The 20,188-nt window shown below is 36.0% G+C and overlaps 1 protein-coding gene across 2 annotated transcripts in view; it reads right to left on the reverse strand.

Moving 5' to 3' along the window:
* The window catches only part of Oct-TyrR (Octopamine-Tyramine receptor), an 89,197-nt gene that overhangs the window by 10,196 nt on the left and 58,813 nt on the right, over positions 1-20,188 (reverse strand). The window contains exon 3 of one of the 2 annotated variants that reach the window (XM_012492604.3): positions 1,263-7,157. The exons of the other annotated variant lie outside the window; for it this stretch is intronic. Coding sequence (XP_012348058.1) covers positions 5,938-7,140 — 1,203 coding nt within the window. The 5' untranslated portion in view covers positions 7,141-7,157 and the 3' untranslated portion in view covers positions 1,263-5,937. Of the gene's footprint in view, positions 1-1,262; positions 7,158-20,188 lie in introns of those variants that run through there. 2 annotated transcript variants of the gene reach the window in all.

The following is a 20,188-nucleotide window of genomic DNA, read 5'->3' on the forward strand; positions in this document are numbered from 1 at the left end:
TGGCCGATGGTAAAAAAGAGTTTATCGTTCGCCATAAGGCAAGAATAAATCGGCCAGTTGCGACGAGTTAATTGTTTAAGGATTGTAAAGAAAAGAAAGCGAGGAAGCGATGAAATTATTCGTTTAACGTTTCACGAAATAAATTATTGGTTATTTGCCATTGTTACATGTTTATTAGTATGATTATTATTTATTGTTCAATATAGTTCTGAAAAGGGATGAGTTTTCCATTAAGAAATGATTGAATTATATCGAATTCTTTTAATTGATCAAGTAAAGAAAATTTTAATTGAAAATAACATTATTTAAAACAATTATTTTCAAACTGTTATTTAAAAAAATTTTTAGCCAAATCTGATTCATCTGAAATTATAATAAATTACAATAATTTATCTATTCTCGTAATAAAGAATGTAATAATATTAAGAATAAAAGTTTATTAAAATAAATAAATTATTGTACTATAGTATAAAAATTATTAAGTTTCTGCATTAAGAATTAGAAATAGATAAGTAAAACTTTATTTGATCAAGTTTTTATTTAATGACTTGTTAAAAAAAAAAAATAATAATAATAATAAACAAAATGATCAATTTTTCATAAATTTTAATCTCTAAAAAAGATTGAAAATTTGTATAATAAGAAAATATATCTACTAATAAAACTATGATTAATGAGAGGCTACTAAAATAAAAAGTTCATTGTATTATGATAATATAAAAAGTTATGCGTAAAAATACAAATTTCTAAAAATATCATGAAAAATTAAGAATAAATGAATGAAATAATACTTTCTTATTGGAAATTCATCTGATAAACGCGACAAAGATTTTCTCCTGTATTATATATACCTTTTTTCAATAATTTGCCGAGAAAAGAATGGATCTAGAAAACTAATTAATCGAATCACAGTGGAAAATAAATTAAAAAATATCCATCAAATTGATTGGAAATTTTCAATAAATGTTCATCAAACGGGCCGTTTACGTTATCGATAAAATAAACGAAAGAAACATGGCAATCGTTACAAACTGATACGGGAATTAACTGAAACGAACGAAACGAATCGGCTGATACGGGCAAGCATCTTTCAAACAACTTTCTAATTGCTTCACGACACGCAATACTAATTTTAGCGGTGTTCGTTCGTGACACGAGGACAAAGATTCGAGGAATTCGAAAAACACGTATAGAATTCATCAAAAAAAAAAAAAAAAAAAAAAAAAGAAAGGAACGTATAAATGGAAACTATTCTCGTATCGACTAAAAAACGCGATATATCAGAACGAAATATTTTTTTATCCGAAATATTTTTTTCCCCAATTTTTATTTATTTATTTATTTATTTATTTATTTTTCCTTCTCTCTTTCCATTTCCTATTTTTCGCCCCGCGTATTTCTTTCGTTCTTCTTCGATAGAAAAACGAATGATAGGGAAATTGCCTCGAAACAAATTTCGCATGGGATTTTTTTTTTTTTTTTACGGATGCGGGTATCACGTATTGATTGCCAGCCGTTTTTAAATGCGGACGCGTTGAAACACGTGTTGCTGAAATATTTTAAATATTCGTTAAAAAAAAAAAAGAAAGAAAGGAAAAGAAAAGAGATAACGAGCGAAAGAAGAAAAATTGAAAGTGAAATAAAAGTGTTTTAATCCAATTCGCAGATGGTTATATAATACAGGAGAGACAATTTTATCAAAATGATAATGAGAGTGGCGAAAAATTGGTGGAAAATTGCTGAAACGTAGACAAAGGGAAGGAATAATCGCGCTGATCATTGAATTTGACGAGATCGTTCCTCGATCGTTGAACGTATTCGATCGATGGTAAAAGCAGCGATGGAGAAAATTTGCGATAACCGATTTCCCTGACCCCCTCGTTTACAAGTTTAATAGAGGAGGAAGGGAGCAGCAACTGTACAGCTCACATTTTACGAGCACTTCGTTCCGAGAATGTGAGTGTCGTAATAGTCACTGTCACTGTTAACAGAGTTTGCCACTATGAAAAGGGAGGTACGCGTGTAAACGGAGGGGCGGGGGGGGGGGGAAGGGAAGAAAAAGAAAAAAAATAACGCGAATAGAAAAAAAAAAAGTTGGCCATTTTTAGAAGGGAAATGAAAGAAGGCGGTAACCTTGACGACACGATGTCGAGAAAGAAGCAAAGAGAGCGGAATGAAAGGAGAGGAAAAGAAAGAAAAGAAATTTAGGAATTTTAACAATTTCACTTACTTAAAAGGAAACGCGAGCTCGAGCTCGGCCTCAACCGACCGAGTCCAGTTTAAAATTGTTCAAGCGTCGCGTTTAATCCTCTCTTGGATAGGAATTCCGTGCCGCGTTTGGACAGTGCCACGAATAAAGTAATGCTCATTTGTCTAACCTAATAATTAAAAATCTTGTGGTGTTCGTAGCACGGCTACGAACTTGTTTCTCACAACCTTATCACAACCTTATTATAAAGCGCCCTGTGGTGACGAGGTCGAGGTGGTTTTTTTCGAACACCACCTTTCGCGCGATCTCCTTTCACACACGAGTTACCTATCTACGAGTTACACACGCTCCCTACCCACGTTTATCCTTCTTGTTTTCTCTTTCTTCTTCCCCTACTCCCTCCCCCCTCCTCCTCTTCCTCCATTACTTTTCTCTCTCTCTTCTTTTTTCTTTCTTTTTTTTTTCTCTCTTTTTTTTTTTTACCTTCGCGCTTCGTTTCTTCATTTGATTTGGCGCGGCACTCGAGGGGACGGCAAACATGTCACCTATTCCCTCGTTAATCGGTAACGACTCGTTTTAATTTAACTCCTCGTGCTTCGATCATTCGACGCATACGAGACAAACGACGCGCGCGAATCCGATCATCGACGGCACGTCAGCCGGGTAAACCCATTGTCCTCGATGCCCTATTAACGAGCAACTGATTCGTCGCGCGTTATATTATTACCACCTGAATCATCGCGCTTAATAAAACGATGGCGATTTTCACGTTGTTGGCGATCTTTCAATCTTCGATATGTGTCGAGGAATATTTTTTTTTTTTTTTTTTTTTGTATACTTTTTTCTTTTTTTTTTCTCTCTCGTTTTTTTTCCCCCTCCCCCCATTAGAGAATGATTTTTTTTTTCGTTTTTTTTTTTTTTCCTTTTTTTCCAACGCATCGCCGACGAACGGCCGATGCACGAAGAGCCAACTTTTTGTATTCGGCTCGCGCGCGAACGCGCTCTGTACACGATTCGTGTGCGCTTTAAACTGCGTGTCAATGGGAAGAAGATTGGAGGCGACTTAAATGTAATTTTTTATACAGAGAGATACATGCAGACCGTCGTTCGTCGTTCCACCATTTTCTTTCTTCTCGACACTGTGGCGTGTAGCTTCTGCGACTTATAATTTTCTCCCCCCCCTTCCCCTTTTTTTTTGTCCTTCCCTCTTTTCTCACGCCTTCTCCCAATTCCGAATTCCTTGGATTTCCCTTCTGCCATTCGATATTCACAACCGTGTTCGCGATTGATAATGAACGGGATTAGGTAACTGTCTACTCCGCACATTCAGGGATATCCCACGGTCGTTGCTAAGAAAGAAAGAAAAAAAAGAAGAAGAAAAAACGGAATTCTTCGCCTCTAGTTTCCCCTCCTCCCGATGATCGATGTTCCTTCTCCTGAGAAAGTTTTTCCTCGCGGACCGGTCACGCCAGTACGCTTTCCAAGAAAAATCGACCAACTACACCACGACTATCCACGTAACGAGAACTACTTGTCCGTTACACCGTGATCTTGCTTGCTTGCTCGGGGGAGAACACGAGAGAGAATTCTCTCGTGTCCAGAAAATCGATTTTGTCCGTCGATTTGAAATTTCGAACGAATCGATCGATGTGCATTCATTATAGGATCGTAGAATCAAAAATTGTGGAAATTATGCCCCGCGTTTACACTTTTTGATCGGAAAAAAAAAAAGGAAATTAGGATCGTTCGATTTTCAACATTTTTCGTGCTTTTATTCATATAACTTGATTTATCGGTTTGTATTATTGTATTTATGTTTGTTTAATAATTTTTTAATGATTCTTTTTATACGCGTGAATAATTTCGTTTAGGTCTTTAAATTTTACTAAAAACAAAAAAAAAAAGTGTTAAAAATGCGTGAGTGATCCTAATCTTTTTGACCAAAAACTGTATGTTCTAATTAATTTTAAAACAGGGGATTTAAATCGAAAAAGACCGTGAAATACGTACTTGTATGACAAGAATAATTTTCAGTTAATCAATAAAATTAATCTTAAATAGACAAAATTTTGCACAATACGTAATTATAAATAAAATGTACGATACAATTTAATACAGAAAAATTCTGGTGATCAAAAAAGTAGAACTATGCAAAGCTGTGATTAATTAAGAGATTATAAAATAAGAGAAAGAGAAAAAAAAACGCATTTACTCTCTCAAGAAGAAACAACCTTGACTCGGTTACAATCTGTCGAATCGAGATTTCCAATTGGCTGTCTTTACGGCCATGAATCTCACGGACACTCCGCCCGGAAGAATTCATCTTTGAAGAATGGAAAGATTGCAATCGAGGAAGCAAGCAGCCGACATCAAACAAAACGTTCTTTTTCACGAGGACTGCTTAACAGAATGATCATCGGCCATCAGGAGGAGGGTAACTGTCCCCATTGTTCCACGAATAAAACACCCGCTCGATTTTCTCTATTAAAAGACCGCCGAACGGGTTGTAATCACCTTGTGCGCCACCGACATTTAGGTGAAATACAACGTACACACGTGCTTGTACACCACCTAGGATACGTAAATTCTATCTTCTAAAACATCTTAACTGGAGTCTTGGTCGGTTTCGTAGAAAATTCCTATTCGTAAACGTGAATTTCTCTGCTCGGCTATTGAGATTGGCGACGAGAAGCAGTCTTGGCCGTCCATCTTGCGTCGAAATTAGGCTGTTGCAGATGAAATTCTATCGAATTCTTGATAGATTATTTACTCGCTGAAAGACTGGTGAATCTAACTTGAATTTTTTTACACCAATGATCAAGATTTACATGTCGAATAATTAACACTTGGAGATTCCACGTTGAATCGCGTTCAACCGCGTTGAATTTTCACGTTTAGTAATAAATTTGGCAACGTTTCACGCGCAACAACCTAACCTAACCACGCGATCCCATCTCTTATGCAACGAAAGAGGTGGAAGCTGGGCGAAAGAAATTTAAAGAGGCTCGCCATATTCCACACCGATTCATCAAGAATATTCGAATATTCTCGGGAGAGCAATATTTTACAAGGCTCCTTAGGAAATGGAACGATCAGACTCGACGTCGAGATCGAATTTTTACACGACGCCTGTTCCACCACAACCTCCTCCTCCGTTCAATTCGTTCGAAGATCTTGCTCGTTCGAAACGAGACGACCGAGTTGCGGCGATCGAATTCGAGCCGATTTTCCATTATTCATGACTGATCGAAGATAGCGGTGAATTATCGTTGAGCCAAACTCAAACGCGTAACGACGGATGAAATGAGGTATAGGACAATCGAACAGGGGCGGCGACTTCATTTCCTTAAAATTCCTGGCCGCGCGCTTCGCAGGATTAATGGAACAAGTTTAATGGAACGACTCTTCTGGGAGCGAATATCCTCGCTAAATTAGACTATCAGATGCTCGCTCTTCGATCGCTTAATCGCTTCGCTCGCGACTCTCTTTTGTCTCGACGAAAATGGACGCGATATTTTACACTTTTCTTCCTTCTCCCCCCGCGAAAAATAACGACTTTTTGTACGCAACTCGAAGAATATCCTTGACTCGACTTGGCTTCTTCCCAACAAACGTTTCGATCATCCTCGACAAAATCCTCTCGACGACCAATCCCGTTTCTCGACGAGCGTTTTTCGGGAACAATTTCCCACAATTTCGTAACAGATGCGATAACAAGCGTTGCAGACTCAACGGATGCGCAACAACCTTCTGAACGCTCTCCTGTAGTCGAGATTGAAGATCGTGTAGATGAGGGGGTTGAGAGCGCTGTTCACGTAACCGAGCCACGTGATGAAGTAGACCATACGATCCGAGGGGCAACAAGCCGGGCAGAACGGCACGATCACGTACATGAGAAAGAAGGGTAACCAGCAAACGACGAACACGCCCATAATCACGCCCAGCGTCCTCGCGGCTCGCCTCTCCTTCGACAACGAGATCCTCTGCCGCTCCTCGATGAATTGGTACACGGTCGTCGTGGTGGCCGGTGCCCTGCTCCCCGTAGTCGCCCGCCTCGAGGACGAGGTGCCACCGCCGCCCAACGTCACCTCGGTCGGCTCGTCGTCGATCAACGAGGGTTTCGCGTGCGACCGAGGCGTCGACCTCTCGTTGTGATTCGTCTCCGAGCTCACGGATTCCTCGGCGTCGTCCGCCTCGCGGTGCCTGGTCGACTGGACAGCGTTTATCCTGCTCTGCCTGGCGCGCTCCCTCAGCCGCCTCCTCGTCGCGAGGAATATCTCGAGATAGACGAGGCTCATCAACAGCAACGGGATGAAGAACGAGCCCAGGGACGAGTAGATCACGTACCCCTGCCTTCTGGTCAACTGGCATGGCGTACCCGGCTCCAACTCCTCGGGCCAGTCGTTCCAACCGGCGAGGGGCGGCGAGCTGATCGCGCCTGACAGGATCCACACCCCAGCTATGGTCGCCAGAACCCTCTTCAGGGTGCGTTTCTGGGCGTAATTGATGGGATCCGTGATCGCCCAGTAACGGTCGAGGGCGATCGCGCAAAGATTCAGTATGCTCGCCGTGCAGCAAAGCACGTCGCAGGTTAGCCAGAGTTTGCACAGGTGTATGCCGAATATCCACTTGCCGAGGAGGAGGTAGGCGACGTTGAACGGCATCACGAGGATCGCGACGGCCAGGTCAGCGACAGCCAGAGAAACGATGAAGAAGTTCTGAACGATTCGAAGGGGCCTGTAGGTGAACACGCTCAGGATGACAAGCGCGTTCCCCAGCACCGTGGCCAAGACGAGGAAGCCCAGCGTGAGGGAGGCGGCCGCGGCTTCCCAAACGGGCAGGTTCGAGCCTGTCTCCTCCTCCTGCGGGCCGCAGCCTGGCACCTCGTAGTCCTCGGTCATCGTCCCGCCTGACTCCCCGCTCGAGTTCATGTCGTCGAGCCCGCTCTCTGGAACAATGGGCGCTCGTTATTTCTACGTCCGATTAAACAAGAGTTTTCTTCCGATCTAAGCTAAATTTCCATCCGTGCCTGATTATCCGTTTGCAAGGGGAAATAAGGTCTAATTAGCGAGGTTTATATGTTGGTCTCCTTTCCAATTTGTAAAGGAAAATATATTTTCTCGTGCATCTAGAAATGTTTCGACAAGTAATGGATATATCGAGCGATAATTATATTTTGGATGAAGTTATCCTTACGCAAAAATATCGAAGAGACACGCTTATTCGCAACACTCGTCGTCTTTTTACCACTTAGTTTGGAGTTCTTTTGCGAACGAGTTGAAAATATAAAAGAAAGAGGATCGATAAGGGTTAAGATTGATTCATAAACGCGTCGTTCCAAGATTACAATGACTCGTTGCAATCCCTCTTTCATCAATCGAAGCGCTAAACGCTTTGCTTCGAGACGCGCGCGCCGCGTTCAATCATACTTTTCAAAGTGATCGTTTGAAAGGCCATATGGAAAATAATGCTGGTTTTAAGTGTCTCTCTCTCTCTGTAAATCCTACTGCGGAGGTATTTTGCCTTTCTCTTCCGTCCGCCTATTTTTTCCCCTCCTTCTTTTACGATTTTACACGCGACGGATCAAAATGATCCGAGCGAAAGGTAATCCTTGATCGGTGACACTAAAATTTTCCCAAATGCGTAAGCTTTCTAAGCTTTGCGTCATCCTTTTAAACGCCTTCTCGCCTCCTCCTTGATTACTCGACTCGTTTCTCAACCCCTATATTCTCTTTCTCACCGCCACGAGGGGGGTGAGAAAGTTTTTCGAGGTAAACTTTTCGAGTTTACGCACACGGTAACACGGTTTCAACCGTGTTTTCTCTTTCCTCGCTCGAAGAAAATGGGAAGGAAGGTTCGTTAATGGAAAGAATAATCCGAGGAAACCGAAACTAGCTGGGCAAGCAGGCAAATAAGGAAGGGGACCGCGAAACAACATTGGTGGTAAAGAGGGGGAGAAAGTATTTTCGCTGGAAATTGTTTTTTTTTTTTTTTTTTTTTTTTCTGCTTGGAATAATCGAGTTGGAAGGAAGGAAAAGATCGCGAGAGCATTTAAAGGATGGGATAAACGATTTGTTTTAATAACTCGAATATGTTACACGGCGAAGTTTTTAACTGTCTTTATCGAGTGATTCGGCAAACAAACAAGCTCAGCAATCGAGATCACAATTGAATTACGCTTGATGCACATCCTTTTTCGAGTTTAGTATAGGATTCGTATAGAATAGATAGATATTCGGTTCATTTCATCAAAATTTAAATTAAAAGGACGTGGAACGATAAGAATTTTTGAATAGGCAAATTTCCCGTATCTCTTTTTCTCCCTCCTTTCGTCCCTTCATTTCTCTGTACTCCCTGTATATTTTCGCATGGAAAAAGCGAATGTATTTTTATGTTATATAATGTGCTTTTTCAAGGGGATGTAGTTTCTTGAAAAAAGTGCTAAGAGAAATTTAAAATGCTCGAGAGAATATTCTATATTTAGGCGACACTGTACTTAAAGATACTTCATGCGGATATTTTCTATTTTCAGGTAAAATCCTGTATCCAATTTTTAGAATAAAAATCACACGATTTCCGAGACTCGAATGAGAACATGTTCACGCTATGAAACGTGATCGGTTTTCTGCATCCATTCCTGCATCCTCTGAATTTTCTAAATTTCATTCCTGATCCCATTCGTGATTCTACATTTTAACAAATACACGATGTACATTGAAATAAAATCGATCTCCATAAATTTCTTTTAAATTTAAATAAAGACAGATCTAAGAAAAAACGTGGAAGACGCGATGAAACGGATGAGAAATTATTCTCTAGATTTTAATATATAATCTGCGATAAAATGGAGGATAAAGTTGAAAAAGGAAATAAGGAAATAAAAGATACGATGGAACAAAGAGGATTAAAAAAAAAAAAAAAAAAAGAGTTTTTTCCCGATTCACGTTTCACAAAATTTTCTAAATACTTCTGAACCATTGTTTTTTAAATTTTATACAAATATTTGCAACAATGCAGGATGAAACGGGGCATAAACTCGGTTCAGTTTCGATTTCCTGAATTTTCTAAATTTTATCCTCGTATCAATTATTTTAACAAACAAATTCTCGCTATGCGAGCATAAAACAAAATCGTAAAGTCGATCCTCTTTGATTTCATTCCCACCTCTGAATTTTCCAAATTTCATCATATCAATTATCCCCGAATTTTAACAAGTATTCATACTATGCGCAATGAAACAAAGGATAAAGTCATTCCCTCCTCTCGTCCGAATTTTCCAAATTTCATCCCTGAGTCATTCATTCGTTCTCTACATCTCGACAAGCATCCGTTCTCTCTTTCACCATGAAACAGAGAATGCGTAAAGTCGATTCTCTTCATATAATTTCATATTTCTCCGAGAATTTTCTAACTTCCATTCATTTTTCTTTTTTTTTTTTTCCCCCAGATGAAACGAGAAAGGACAAATTCGAGTCCTTTCCTCCGAATTCTCCAAATTTCATTTCCCCTTGAAATCATCATCCTCCTACGTACATTTCACCGTCCATTCCCTATGAAACAAAAGAACACCTAAAGTCGATTCTCCTCGATTCTCATATCTCTCTGAATTTTCCAAGTTTCATCCCCCAGACTTTTAACAAACATCTACACGATGGAACACAGGTCGGCAAAGTCGATTCCCTTCGATTTCATGTCCCAATTCCCCTTTTGCATTCACCTCTCCCCCCCTCCCCCCTCCCCCTCGAAAACTTGGGGGAGGGAATTATTATCGGCAATGATCCGCGGCCGAATGCAGGCATGCTCCACTTGTTCGAAATTCCACTGTGCCGCAATTCAATCCGGGCTTTAAGATCGAGAATACGATATTGGCGGGCAAAACGGTTAATAGATTCCGCGGCGTGTTACATTTCGATCGATATTTTAAATGGCCGGGGCAGAGATCCATTTTCTCGCCCGTCTTTCTTCGCTCAAACACACCTGCCGACGGGCCGAGAGTAATGAATAAAAATAGCTGCAAGCTGGAGCGCGCATATACACGGGGGCTGTTTATCGGCCGTTCGATATCTCGTCGTATCAAACGACCGGATATTTGGCATTTTTTTTTTTTTCTCGGATTATTATTCATACGATAAATTTCTTCCCGTGTTCGGATCGCATGTCCGTGATGACGTAATGAAACAATTTATTACTCGATTATTGCTCGTAAAATAAAAGAGACTTTAGTGAGCCTGATTTCGATGGAAATCATAACGATGCTTGTCTAATTGTAACGAATTATTTTCTTATAATTTTTTTGTTTAATTAGAAAATATTTTAATTGAATATATTTTAAATAAATAGCGTTTATCTTTGATTAAGCTAGTTAGATTAAGCTACGTGAATGTGCTAGATTAATAATATTCTACATGATATCCGTTTAAAAAATTACAAATTTTATTAACTATTAATATTATTTCATACGTGTATTATAGTAACTTCGCCGATATGAATTCAATTTCGAGAATATTTAAGATTTACTCACTTATTAACTGATTCAAAGAAACAAATTCTAGATATTTATAGCAAAGTCATCCAAAGATAAAGAATAACGATCAAAGCACGAATTATTATTATTAAATATCGGTTTTATTAAAAATACACACGAAATACATTGAAGGCATTGTGATAGATCAAATCCTACGAGAAAATGTCACCGAAGTGTTGCGAGCATCGAATATAAAAAAAAAAAAGAGAAAAAAAAACGGAGAACACAGACATTTGTATCCTCAATAGCGACAAGTGTCATAAATTCTTGATACCTTTCACGACCATGTTCAACTAAACTTGACACTTTTCCCAACCAAACTTCGTCGACCTGGCAATACCCCGTGCTAACCCTCTCCATATATCAAAATAAGTGGGTGTTGGTGACTATCAAATTCAAAGTTGGTCAGTGAATGTTTCATTGTGTCACGACCCGCATCGAAAAACTTCTTAAAAATATGATGCAAAATATGAGTGGAGAGCATTTTCAAAACAAAAATTTTTATTACGCGACGAATAAAAAGAACTAAACTAAAAATTAATAGCAGATTCTCTCAAAAATTTTTTTTCTTTACTCTTTTAAGATTTTCATCGTTCCGTTCTTCTAGAATAGTGACCAAATATATCAATTTTTATTATTTGTAACTACAAAAGATTCTGTAATCTAAACAACTTGACACGCAGCAACACCTTGATTCTTGAGAAACGGAAGTAAAGGAGGAAAAAAGGTGAATATCCTTGATATTGACGAAAAATAAACGAGATCTCGAGCATGCACGTTCGAAACAACTTTGTCGATCATCCATTTGACAATCGATTACACAAGGAAACCGTTACACGTCAAACGTTGTAAAGAAAGAGGAAGAAGAAGAAGAAGAAGAAGAAAAAGAATACACTTAACGCAAAGTGGAAAGTTCTTATTGTACCCGTAAGAAGGATACGGCGAAGAGCCGTTTACTCTGCGAAAGTTTCACAGTTCTCGATAAAGAGATACACCATTGAGGGTGGAAGCAATCGAGATTCCAGCATCGAAGCGAGCATTCGCGTCGATCCGGAAGGAAGGAAGCGTGAACTGGCAAGGATAAAGAGATTCGTCTCTGTCCGAGGATCTTTGGAATCCTTGTCGCGAGCCAAGCGGATAATACAAAAACGGATGGAGCGAAACAGGGAAACGTTTCCACTTCCTTCGAATCAATGATCCGACCGAATGCATTTTCTCGCGATATATATACGCGGGGATAGAATTTATGTGCGAGCGGTTCGAACTCGAAACGAGCTTTTTAACCGTTTCATTTCAGAGACAGAGGATGGTGAAAAGGCGACACTCGAGATAAATTCGTTCTCGTTTCGAAAAATCTTTGATCCGCCAACGGTACTCCCCCTCGACTTTCCCACGTGTGAAAACGTTAATCGATTCGTTTCGATCTCCTCCCCTTTGTCGTGGAGATACGATACATGGTTCATTCGTCATTAACATTTCGAGGTGGAAAGAATAGGTCGGCCCGGCGAGAAATGAACTTCGAGGAAGTCGGAGAGCTGTGCAAACAGGAAGACGCGCCGCTTCGTTGTCTTCGTAATTTTTAATACCCTCCCCTCCGACCTTTCTGCTCCAGCCCTCGTCTCCAAAGGCGAGATCAATCCTCGCTACGAGGATTTGTGCTCGATTTACAGGTGAGATCGAATCGGATTCACGTTTAATCGAGGCCTTAATCGGTGAAGATTAATTCGATTACATTTTTGCGAGATCGCGAGAGGAACGAATCTCTCTGTGTTATAATTATATAAGATCGACAGTGAGTTTTAAGAAATATTAAAATAAAGTAAATTTCTGACGTTTTACATTTATGATTTGGAACGAGATTAATGTGTTTAATAAATTTATATCTCTTATTTGTCATCCATTGTTTTTCAATCGAAATTTAAATAAAGTAGTATTTGTTTGTTATTCGAACGAAATAGTATTTTCGATCAAACAAATGAAACTAAATAATATATTTATATATAGAAATGTTTATTACTGAACAATATATTTATATTAATATTAGTTAGTAATCACACATTATATGCACATTTTAATAAACTTGCAATATCAACGATATTGGTACGGCATTTGTATCGTTTCATTAGCAATTTGAATATTTTCCATCTGACATGGCGACAACAAATGTTTGTCCATTTTATTTTGTCGATGAAATATACAAGATGTTGATATATTCATGAAACGTCTTTCGATTTTAGAAAATGAAATAAGCGTAAATAAGAATACAAAATCGAGGCAAGCAATTTAATAAATAAGTTTGCGTTAAATAAAGCGAGACGGAGATAGATCTTGTTTCAGTATCTGATGATCGACAAACTTAACAAATAAATCTCAAGCGATATTTTTTATGCATCGACTTTTGTGTTTTGTTTCGATGGATATATTATATTTATTAATATTTCTGAAAATTATTGTATTCAAAATGATTATTATGTATTATAAATAATAATTTAATAATAATAATATAGTTACAACTTTACATGAAATTAATATAATCAAAATATTTTTTAAACGTAGTAATAGTTCTTAACATCTTGTATATGAAAAATGATATATGCTGTTGACACGTGTGAATACATTACACCAACGATCTTATATCATTTCTATCCATTTCTATTAAATAAACAACGACCTGTGAATTGCATATACGATACGATCGATATCATTATTATATGTATCCTGACAGTTGTGTCAAGCTGTATTTTTGCGACTTGATAACGATAACAAATGATAGTGCGTGTATACTAACTACTCTCAATTAATCTATTCATTCAAATCGACCAATTTTTCTAAAAGTTAAAAAAAGTTAGTCTCCAACAATTTTTCAATGATATACACGCTAGCTTTAAATTGATACGAAGCACTCTGTAACTGTACCGATTCGAATCGCGTCACATTTAAATCAAGAAACGTTTCATCGTGTTCCGTTTTGATTGACGAATGACGCAGGAATGATAATACAGGCACAGAAAATCGTATCGCGTTGCATCACTGAACGATACGTGCTGATAGGAAGCTATGTATGCTAAACAGTGCATTAGCCGCTTGGAGCAAACTGTTAACTATTCGTTGTCATTGAGGAAGCATTTGTAAACGTAATAAGCGGAAGAATGAGCGTGTGATATCGACCGAGCGAAAATGTATGCCGTAGGTATATATACGACAGATGTAATAAATAGGCTAATCGAACAGTGATGTGTGAACAAAACGATCGTTTCGAATGTCGAGAGTGTTCGATGAAGTCTCGAAACAGCAACGATAAGAGAGAGAGAGAGAGAGTATATAAAAGGATTAAAAGGAGAAGAGAAATGGAAGAAGCAGGAGAGAAAAGAGGAAAGAAATTTGAAGCGAGATAAGAAGAGATTACGAAGCAGGAGGGAAAAGACGGTGGAGCACGTGAGATGAGGGATATGTAGGAATCCGGATAAGAAGGATTGAGAGCGAGGAGATCGAGAAACAGAGAATATCAAGCGGCCCATAAGCGCATTTCGTACGTGTTATAATTTATAAATCGTGTGAGGGCTCTTAGATATTTAGTATTGACATTGAACGATGTTATTTTGGTAGTAAAGGTAACTTTTATATAGTCGGTGAGAAAAATTATACAATTTGAGAGGGAAATAACTCTCGACCTGATTCGAATGTAATCCACTAGGTTTCATAGAAAATTATTTCTTCCTTTATTTCGTGCATACTGTGCTGGCGAGAAAGTAGATTAATTTAATAAAAATGTGTTTCGATTTAAAAATAATTGAATTTTCATTATGTTTGTTTGAGATATGTTTGTATAATTTATGCACTTAATAATTTTATTACTTCCTTTCTAGATGACAGGTATTATCTTATAATTCGAAATTCAATTAAATTTATTAAATCATTTTCATTCGCAACAAGCGTATAACAAATATTTATTTATTTTTTTAATCTTCTAAAAATAATTGCGTTTACAGCTTGTTGTTTAAATCCATATGAAAAGAAAAATTGTCTTATTTTATATCATCCAACTAAATCCAATTAACCTACATTGATTTTTAATCAATCTTAGAAATAAAACTTTATGAATATGAAATATCACTTTAGAGAAATATGAGATGAGGTGCGAAAATAATGAATATGAAAAACCAACGTTGATCAAGATCTATACATGATAAGATTTTTAACGATGATTAAAATGGATTAAAATGGAGATTGCTACAACTTTTTACAACAATCGTTAATGTCTTTTTGTTCAATGAATATTTTATGTTTTTTGGATTTTACATATGTGCAATTACCCGAACATAATTAAAAATGGAATTTATTCTCGTTCATTTCGTGATTTTTCAGAACAGAATCAAAATAGGTAAATTATTGTATTATAATTTTAATTTTAAAATATCGATAGGTATTAAAATTATAAAATGAAACAAATTGAAATCTATTGATTGAATAGTAAAACAGATTTCAATACTTCACTTGAATACCAAGAAAAAAGAAAAGAAATGAAATAATTTAAAACTTTGGATAGAATGAAATGTATATAAATATTATATGATTATTATATCAAAGAAATAAAAAATTCTCAAGTTTCGTAAGATTTACCATTTTTTTTATTTGCAAAATTTCTTAGATCAAAGAACAAGAAAGTAAATATCTCATGAATTTATCATAAACAGTATTCTATAAATATATCATCATAAACATTTCCAATATATAGAATTTCTCTAAATTATCCCTTTGTAAAAAAATAAAATTCAAGAAAAATCGTTTCACATTTCACCATCTTCGACACAACTCACGAGTGCGTATATTAATATTTCACAGTTACGTAATCCAGTTACCATCATCTTACTTTGCATAGAAGCATCATCCTTCTGGACCTTCTATCAAAAACCTCCATCACTATGAACCATCCTCCCTTATAATAGCTCGAGGTAAGATAAAATCGAGAGACGAGGATCCGTAAGAAACGAGTGCGCAGCCGTTCTGAACACGCGCAATTGCAAACCCACGCGAATGTTTGAACGAAAACGAGCTTTCTGGGACCGATCGTAATTTGCTTTGGGCAACAGAGAGCCGACAAAGTTTCGACGAGGGTAGTTCCATTAGCAATACCCTCGCGTACACCGTGTAATCCGACCGCCAGCCAATACAGACTTTAGATTTGCCGCTAATTTAACCCCCTCCTCCTCCTCCCTAGCTGTATACTTCCGGTGTAAATGGCGCGGATGGCCCGTAACTGGGCTAGACAGGGAATAACACGGGCGTCGAACGAACGATCCACGAGCACGTGTTTCCAATGGTGGTTTTGTCGATCATTTCACGTCACGAGTCGCGATGCAAACTCATTATTTTCTGATGGCTGCCTCCTGCGCCCAGCATGAAAAGCGACGGCTTTGGAAAATCAAGTTGTAATCAGGAAATTGGATTTAATTACCGGGACGTTTAAAGACGCAAGGAAAATAAATGGTCGGTAATCAAGGATAATTGAGTGAGCTTGAAAGTAAAGTTCGTTACCATTTTAATTTCTGCGGGGAGGGGTATTAAATCGGTGATATTGATACGGTGATATTGGCGAGGAAGATTTTCTTACGGACGATTTAATTATTACTCGATTTCAGTGTAATAGGAAATGGGTTATAATCGAAGGAAGAGATAAATCACGTTGCCGTCCGAATAAGTTTATTCGTTATTTCCATTTTATAAAGAATAAAAATGTGAGACATTGAGATTCGATATTTGAGAGTTTTGATAATGATCGTATTTAATATATCGTGATTAGAAAGTTGTTATGGTAATTATATCTTTCTTTTTAATTGTTCAAGCGAAAAGAAAAAGAATAAGTCGTATTATAATAATCGTAGTATTAATCAAGATTTAAAATATTCCTGCTTTTTGATCATAATAGAGGGAAAATGATATGGTGAAATCGATAGAAATAGGAGAGATTTAACTTTGTTAGCAAACGAAATAAATTATTCTGACAGTGTTATATTATATATAATTTTTTAACTTATATTTCCCTTAAAAATAAGTATCTCGTATTATTATCCCAATTTGTATTGTAGTCAAATTTTGTTTGATTTTATTAAAAAAAAATAAAAAGTTCTGTAAAATCCGTAATATTTATGTTCATCCAGCATTGCCCATATGAAATTTCTCAAACTTTTTCATTGGACGTTTTTATATATTACTATTTTAAGACTTCTTACACCAAAAAAAATAAAATGAACATTTATATATTCGTATAATTCTTGTATAATATTTATAAACCAAAATTAATTGCAAAATATAATACATTCTTCACTCCCTGTATTATATATATATATATATATCTACACGTTGAAAAGTATAAAATTATATCATGAATTAAAAGAGTTGGTAGAGTTCACACGGTCGAGCACTGTGCTCGCTACGTGCTCGTATTTCGAAAAGCATTTACACAGTCGTCCGTACATAGTCATTTGTCGAGGAGAAGTTATTGCTCTTTATAAAGATAATAACGTTAAATTATTTAGAGCATCGCGAGTGAACATCGAATAAAGATATAGCTGTGAATACTCTTCTCCTTTTCACCATCATTTCTTTTCTTTTCTTCTTTTTTCTTTCTTCTTTTTTTCTCTCTCGAAAGAGAATAACTAGTAAGCGCATTTTCGTAAAGAGACTCACTTTTTTTCCCTTCATTACGCGAAATAGTTCAAGTTTCCTCGGGAAAAAGCGTACAAGAAACAAGTATCCGTCGCTTTTAATAATTTTCTTCTTGCCTCGTGATAAAAAAAAAAAAAAAAAGAAGAAAAAAAAGTGCAACTGCGGCTCGTTTTCGAAAGTAGGTAAAAATAGCTTCTTTAGTCGTCCGTTTCGCCGTTGATATTACCTCGAAGAACTGAACTGAAAACGACACATAAATAATAAACTTGATATCTTATGAGATTTCGTGTACGTATATGTAACACCGAGATAAAAATCTTGGAAGAATTAAAAAAGTTTTGTTGTATGACCTTTGGAATTTAGAGCACCGGGAAATATTACATTCAGTCTAATCACCGAAACCGATAAAGTCAGCGGATGTAAAAAAGATTCCCTTTTGTTACATATACAAAAGAAGACATATTGTATTGTGCGGCTGGATATTAACGGTTAGGTCTCTGACAATGATGGAATATATATATATATGTATATATTTCTAAAACGAATCATTCGCTAATGAAAAATTTGTGTTCTTAAATTTTTGATTACATTTCAGCAACAGCGATTAATCTTTATCTTTAAAGGAAAGCATCGTATTGGGAAATATTTTTGAATGGTTGCTTGAATTGCTTTTTTATAATTTCTTTATAATTTCTCTAAGAAAGATGTACATGATGATTTGTATTAATATTTGGCTATCCTGAGATACATATATTATTATATATATAATATGTTATTGAGATAAATCTCGTCATTATTCAATCATTCGTTGTGCAAAAAAAATTTATACGTGTTAAATAAATACAATATTTGTTTCTATTAACTAAGAGAAGCGTTGAAGTCAATCTATCCATTAAAAGCAATTGATTCAATAACATTATAATAGATATGTAAAATAATAATTTCTGGCACATCTGGTAATAACCGAATAATAACACGTGTCACCTGTATGCAACTTCAGAAATCAAAATCATAGATAAATAAATTAATTAATGAATAAATTAATTATTATATTACACCAAATTATTATTGAATATAAATTGTGTACATTAATTACTACACTATAAATTAATTTGTAATTTTCTGTCGATCCTATTCAATGTTTCTCGTGCTTCATAATGTATTTATGAAGCACTGTGTTTCCACAATAAATCTTGATATACAATTTTGAACAAATAAACGTATACTTGTTCATAAAATTATTTACGTGCACGATATTAATATATTTATGGGGGGATTAGTTCGAAAAGATTTAAAATAAATATAAAAATATCGAGGCTTATTTATTAAGTTATTTATTGAATAATTCATGTTTGAACGAAATGAAGCAGAAATAAAATAATCTACTTAAACTACTTATAACTTAATCAACCGACATCTTCGTGTATCAATTTTTACTTTGAATCGATCTTCCGTGAACATTACACGGAATATACATTATCTTATAATAAAATTAAAATATTTTAATAAAAATTTAATTGAAATTACAAGTTTTCCACAATTTTAATTGATTGATTTCACAGAGATATAAAGCAGAATTATCGTATATTGATTTTTAACAGTATATGTATTCGTGTAATATTATTTAAATTATCTCGCCTATTGTTCGCCGAGAATGAAAGCTCAATTAACAAAGAGAAGTATATGGTACACACGTGTATGGAGTCTAAGTAAATTCGACATACGGTCGAAACACGTATCACGCGTGCTTGAAATTAAAGGACGGCTCGCGTGTTTGCCGCGCGTTACTTGTTTACCGATTGAGCAAATGCAATTCCGAATATGGTAATTGAAGCGTTAATAGATATCAGATTATCAAGCACGATACCGCTGAAAACTTTCCATGCGTGTGATTGCGTTTAACTCGTGATTCGAGTAATTAAGTCGTACACACATATATATATATAGCTTTGTTCGAAGTTATTTAATCGAAATTCGTCTGATCCTAGTTGATAGATCTTGTTCGTAGTCATTACATCACCGAGGATATCGCAACGGCCGATTTATGGGCGAAGAATATTCTCGATCGGTGCTGAAATGATTTCCATCCCTCGCTCCATAAAACATTTTCACGATTTATTATAAAGACTTATTTATGTCCGATTTCTCGATAAAAGAAATCTATGTAGCTATTTTTCGAACTCTCTAAATTGTGTGCATTGCAAATGATCAAAATTTTCGTATACTTTCATTCAATGATAAGTTTGTATCGTCGAAATCAATTTTTTTTTTTATACACGTAAGGAGCAATTTTTTTTATTAATGAAATATCGATTCTTAGAGTTTCAGTATAATATTATTCTCGTTTTTTTAAATATAATTACGGGATAGAGATAAAATGTCAAAGTATAAAATATTCAATATTCGAGTTTTGATACATTATTTATTATTATTCCGTCATAAAGAATATTTCCATTGAAATTGAAATATTTATTGAAATTGTACACAAAACGTGAAAAAATGGTGAAAATTTCATGATTGATTTTACGCATTCAAACAGATTTTTCGTGGAAAAATAAATTGATCTATGTATAACTTATTATACTCTTATACATCAGAGATGGGCAAAATTTTAACGGTTAAATAATTGAAAATAATGTTATTTCAATAAATTTGTTATTCAAAACCGCAGATAACTGTGAACAGCTGAGTTCATATGAAACTTATACATCAATTATAATAACTATGAATAAATATAATTCGAGCATTTAAAATAAAATTATTAACTTAATATAACTTTATTCGAAATT

Source organism: Apis florea, unplaced genomic scaffold, assembly GCF_048593485.1.
Source record: "Apis florea isolate Af1SG1 unplaced genomic scaffold, ASM4859348v1 contig_3803_pilon, whole genome shotgun sequence".
Classification (NCBI taxonomy): domain Eukaryota; kingdom Metazoa; phylum Arthropoda; class Insecta; order Hymenoptera; family Apidae; genus Apis; species Apis florea.